This window comes from Carcharhinus amblyrhynchos, chromosome 3 (genome assembly GCF_965287045.1).
Source record: "Carcharhinus amblyrhynchos chromosome 3, sCarAmb.v2.hapA, whole genome shotgun sequence".
In the NCBI taxonomy this organism is placed as follows: Eukaryota; Metazoa; Chordata; class Chondrichthyes; order Carcharhiniformes; family Carcharhinidae; genus Carcharhinus; species Carcharhinus amblyrhynchos.
In genome coordinates this window covers 107,932,219-107,937,646 of record NC_137326.1, presented here as the reverse complement: position 1 = coordinate 107,937,646, position 5,428 = coordinate 107,932,219, and the positions used below count along the sequence as shown (strand labels likewise).

At 45.6% G+C, this 5,428-nt stretch overlaps 1 protein-coding gene across 1 annotated transcript; it reads right to left on the bottom strand.

Annotated features, from left to right (window-relative positions):
* Positions 1-2,937: 2,937 nt before the first annotated feature.
* On the bottom strand, positions 2,938-5,009 carry her6 (hairy-related 6). Its single transcript, XM_080186452.1, has 4 exons — positions 4,702-5,009; positions 4,475-4,570; positions 4,257-4,344; positions 2,938-3,844 (listed from the first exon to the last, which is right to left on the bottom strand). The coding sequence occupies exons 1-4, from the start codon at positions 4,807-4,809 to the stop codon at positions 3,210-3,212; spliced, it is 927 nt and encodes a 308-aa protein (XP_080042578.1). The 5' UTR covers positions 4,810-5,009; the 3' UTR covers positions 2,938-3,209.
* Positions 5,010-5,428: the final 419 nt, after the last annotated feature.

The window sequence follows — 5,428 nt, the reverse complement described above, 5'->3', positions numbered from 1 at the left end:
ATTATTCTTCGGGGACTTTCATCCACGCAGTGATCTTGTGAAAATAGTTTTTGACTGTTACATTTTTTTGAACAGAACTATTTATCCTTCCGGTCGTTGCGATGTTGTCTGCTCTTTTCACTGCTCACATTCAGGAGTATTGACACAGCAATTTCATTCTATTGACAGTGTAAAAGCTCTGAGGTTGTAACTGATATAATGCACTCTCCTGTTTCACTTACCCCAGACTTAAGGCCTATTATTTCTCTTAACGGATCTATAAGCAGTACAGTACTGACTTTTTTTAAAAAAACACAGAACCGTGAAAGGACTCAACAAGTTTTTGTGTTCATAGCTGTCTCTATCATGAAACAATGCAGCATCAATAATACGCCAGGTTACCATTAGCAACCTCTAACCTGTGTGGCCGGGTGTGTGTGTGGGAGAGAGCTTGGCTTCCTTCATGAGGTTTATAATACAGGCAGTTTGAGGGACTGAAAGGGGAGCCGCGGCTAATCCTAAAGTCTGTGTGTACTCTGAAAGTATCTATTCGATCCCATTAAAAGTTTAATATGTGGCACTTAAAAATATACACAAGATGGCTGTAATACGCTGAAAACGGGGACCCAATATCTTTTGTTTTCAGATGGAAACTCATTACAGTAAACACTGTCTTAAAAAGCTTATGCCTTAAATAAATATAGTTTGATGTCTGGGATATTCCCCAGGCAGTTCTGAGAGGCATTAGGACCAAGAGGCAGGCTCTCTCCTTCGGGAGGACTAACTCGTGTGTCAGAAACGCGCGATCCAACATTCTCCGAGTGACTGGCAACATGCCGACTGCAAAGGGTTCGCTTCTTTCTCACGACCTTTCAGGTTTCTGATGTCATCTGGGAGCTATTCATTTCCTGCCAGAAGCTTTGCCTGCAAACCACCTTGGCCGGAGTGAAGCCCAAGGCTTGGTACGAATTCAGCTAAATCATAAGCTGCTGTCCGAGTACAATAAAAGCAGAAATAGATTGCACCATATGGTAGCACTTAGCGCCAAGAGGGAGGCAAGGCTATACTTCACATGTGCAAGGAGTGTGGGAAAAGTTAATTGACATTAGTGACAACCTCCAGCCAACTTGTGATGTCCAATTTAACCATATGATTGCAACACGGACCAAACTATTAAAAAGCCTGGAGTCTAATTTTACCCGCCCATTGATAGATTCTGTGATCTCGTCTCGTGTCAGATTCAAACCTAATTCTTTATCTTTTGGATCTAAAGTTACCTAAGAAACATTTAACAAGACGTGAGCAGGTTCAGAACTGTTTCTTCCTTGTAATAATGTATAGCTGTGCAGGTAGCTGGCCAGATCGGCGTTATTCACATTTCCAAACTTTTTCAGCAGAGGGGAAGCATGCAGACCACATGTACGTTTGTTCAAAGGGGTGCAAAGGTCACGCCAAAGAAAAAAAACTTTTAAATTAAAAGGTTTTACTGGAGTTTGCATGCCCTGACACCACTTGTGTGTAGTGGTACCGCGAATTTCCTGATTTTTAAGACCGATTCGTGTGTAATCAGGTGTTGTGTTTAACATAATACGGCTTCGGTGTGATAACTGCGCACTCCCTCTGAGCTGTAACACAATGGGACTTGTTTTCTTTATAGTGATTGTTCTTTCCCTGATCGACAAGTTATAGTCCACCGGGAGCCTGAAATGGTTCTGGACATTTACCACAATGATGAGATCAAGTCGTCAGGAATAATATGGCAGAGTATCGGGTTGATTTGCCCGCATAGTTTATATTGTGTTGTCGGCTAAACCACATGAATAGCACTTTAAACACCTGGGGCTCTTAGAGAGATTAGCCTGTTTTTGTAACTTTCACACAAAACAAACTTTTTTCTCTTCCAAAAAAAAACCCTGCGAGTTTCAACTAACTGCAAATGTCTGTCTCGCATTTTTCTCCCTTTGTCTCGTTTCTCCTTGTCCCCCCACCACCTGGGTACATGATCAACCACCTGCGTTACCAGGCAAAATACAACAAGTCTTGTGGTAGGAACTCGACAAATTCCCCGCAGAATCTGTGACTGTTTAAAACTGCCTTTTCTGGCTGATGCTTGTAAGGGGCGAAACCCGATACCGAGGACAGATTTCTCGACATCTGATCGTAGAGTTCACCACACAAGAATTTCGCATAATTAAGGTTCCCTTTTTGTCATTCCTCGACAAAGGGACAAATCAGGCGCCAAATTTAAAATCCTAGGAGGCTGGGCCGGTGTTGAGATGCAAGAGGCCTTTTAACTCCCCTAAATTCTGATGGGATATTTGCAGGGAAAAAATAAACCTCAGTGGCGTTATCATTCTTCAATAGCAAAGTAAGATTCACATCTTCTGTTCCTTTTCATTGCCCACTTTCTAATTAAAAAAAAGATAAAGGGATATGGGGAAGAGGTGGGGAGGTGGATTTGAGACCAGGAAGAGATTAGCCATGATCTGATTGAATGACGGAGCTGGCTGGAAGGTCTGAATTTGCCTACTTCTGCTCCTGATTCTTGTGATCCACTTTGGCCCCTCTCCCGCCAGTCCTTTTGTCATGTAATCTCTCCTGTCTCCAGCGATCGTCCATCCCTTTTGTTCTTTTTTTCCCATCTTCCCCCAATTCATTTGCTTAAAATCGAGTATATTTCGAATTTTTCCCAACTGAAAGATGGTTTTTCTCTCTCTCCACCGATGCTGCCTGACCTGCTGAGTATTTCCTTGTGATTATTTCAGTCTTTTACTTTGGGAGCAAAGTGAGGTTTTGGCTGACTGCCCACCCCACCCCACAGCCCCCTCCCCCTCCTTCCGCCCCCAAGCCCTTTATGGAGAGTTGACTTTGGGTTTTTATAACACCATTCACAAGCTTTCTTTGGGCGCTCAGGTTCTTGCTCAGAGACAGGCAAACACGGGGACATTTTAGAAATGTTAGTTTTCTTTTTATTTCAAATATAAATCTTCCAAAACAAAGAGAATGAACTTTATTTTTAAGAGCATTCAGTTTATCTTTGGCATTTCAGTACATCATAGAAAAATGGACATCTTAATAAAGACAAATGCAATGCGATCTGAACAACCTAAGTATGTACAAATATAGTGCATAATATTGACATTGCTATACAATCCTCTACTGGGCTTGAAAAAGAAAGTCCTCTTTTAATAAAAAGTTTCCAGTCACTTGTTTCACGAGAAATGGCTCGGTTACCAGGGTCTCCAGACGGAATCTGAGGAATCTGTCGGTGGGCCCACACTGACAGCAGTGGTAGCAGCCGAGAGTGGAAGCGGCAAGCCGGTAGCTGGAGTGTTGCCAGACTGCTGGATGGGGCTCCTGCTGGCCGGGGAGACGGCAGAGGGCAATGCACTCACGTTGGTATTGGCGTACAAAGGGATGACCGGCCCCGCCGTTAGCTGTCCATTGGGTCCAAAAGCCGTGTTCGGAATGAGGAATGCAAACTGACCGTCTGATGCTGGCACCAGCTGGAAGCCGCCGTAGACTTTGGTGGCAGCGGCGGGCATTGCCTCGGCAGCAGCCAGTTTGCAGGGCATGTTAACTCCGTTGAGGGGCAGCCCGTTGCCCCCTGATCCCGGGAGCTGGACGTGCAAGGGCTGTCCGAAAGCAGCGTGGGAGCCGCCGCTCACAGCCGGGCTGGGAGGCGGCTGGGCGTAGTTCATGGCGTTAATCTGGGACATGCAGTTCGCCAGATGACTGAGCAGTCTGGTGCGGACTTCTGTATTAACCCCTTCGCAAGTGGACAAAAATCTGGTCACTTCGTTCATACACTCGCTGAAACCTGCTCGGTATTTCCCCAGAACTGTTGGATCTGTACTCAAAGCAGCTAAAATGATTTTAAAAAAAGACAAGAGAAATTAATCATCTCGTTCGATTGCCCTGACTCTTTAAGTTTCAGTAAATGAATAAGACAGTTTGCTATGCATATATTATTCGCATTACACAATTACATCTTCCCTGAGTAATCGCACAACTATTTAAATAGCTTAGAAATGTATTTGGCTTCACTAATGCGTCACCAAATGAAACAAATCGATAAATGAACGTTGGGAGAATGATTTGAGACGCGGCCAGTTTGGAGGAGGGAGGATAGAAACAGTCGCCAAGTTAGAACCTATAAATAACCCAGACCGTGGGAAGCTCTGACTTTCGCCAAGTCAGTGAAATGTTACCGAATACCAGCCAGACCACAGGCGGAAGTTCGAAAGACAGCGATAAATTGTGAATTAAGCACTCACCAGTCATTTGGACGCGCTGCAGATTTCGGAGATGTTTCACTGTCATTTCCAGAATGTCAGCCTTTTCCAACTTTGAATGTCTCGAACTCTGTAGGAATATATTTGGCACAGATGAGGGGAGGTGACAGACACACACTGCACTAACTCACTACCTCCTGACACACAGCACACATAGTTAACGCACACACACATACACACACAGAGGATGAGATACTTACATCTTTCTTCAGCGCGTCCAGAATCAGCGTTTTAAGTTGACTTAAACTTTCATTTATTCTAGCCCGGCGCCTCTTTTCCATAATTGGTTTGGATGACTGGAGAGGAGGGGGAGGAAAGAGAAAGGATGTTTCATTTAGTAACAGGAACATAAGTGTTGCATTTAGTGCAATGTATGACTTCTATCACAGAGAGATACAACAGTATCCAGCTTCCACAAAGTATTTACCTTCCGATTCTCAGAAGCAGTTTTTGGCTTATCTGGTGTGGCGTTTAAACTGGCTGGGGTAGCAGCCACTGGGGAAGAAGACGATTTCTCCATTATATCTGCTGGCATTTTCTTTTTAAAGAAAAGGAGTCCAGCAGATTTGTATTAGAAGCGAATCCTTACGACCTGTAGCTTTAAAAGGAAAATAGTTTGTCTTCTTTCCGCTTCTTGTAAGCTGCGAGTTTATTTCCAAGGCGGCCGGGGCACTTTAATTGTATTTTATCTCTCTCTATGGCTTTAGTGGTGTTATGATCAGTGATGTGAATGCAGGATGGTGACTGTGTACAGACCAGCTCTGGCCGCCTCTATATATATCTGGGATTGCACGCGAACGGCTCGTGTGAAACTTCTCAAAGTTTCTTTCCCACACTAACTTGTGACCAATCAGAGCGCGGCACACACGAGCCCGTCCCCGGGGCGCGCGGCGCTGCAGCTCCTGGTGGACGGCGCGCCGCCATTGGCTGCGAGGCGGCGGCGGGGCGAGTGTCCAATGGGCACGCGGCAGTCCGCCCGGGCCGACTGTCAATCAAAAAGTGAGAAGGGGGCGGGGCGGAGGGGGGAAGGTAGGGAGGAGCGGCCGGAGGCGCTCTGACGTCTGTCGGCATGCGCGAGCTCCATTATCAGGTGGGAGCACGTGCCAAGTGGGTGCGGGGAGAGGGGGGCAGCTACGGACAAGCCTGGGAAAACC

Bases quoted from the DNA above. Each gene is read 5' to 3' on its own strand.
- her6 (XM_080186452.1), bottom strand. From the start codon at position 4,809: ATGCCAGCAGATATAATGGAGAAATCGTCTTCTTCCCCAGTGGCTGCT. The intron at 4,345-4,474 runs GTAAGTATCTCA...ATATTCCTACAG, and splicing joins TGGACGCGCTGAAGAAAGAT to AGTTCGAGACATTCAAAGTT. The intron at 3,845-4,256 runs GTGAGTGCTTAA...AAATCATTTTAG, and splicing joins GCAGCGCGTCCAAATGACTG to CTGCTTTGAGTACAGATCCA.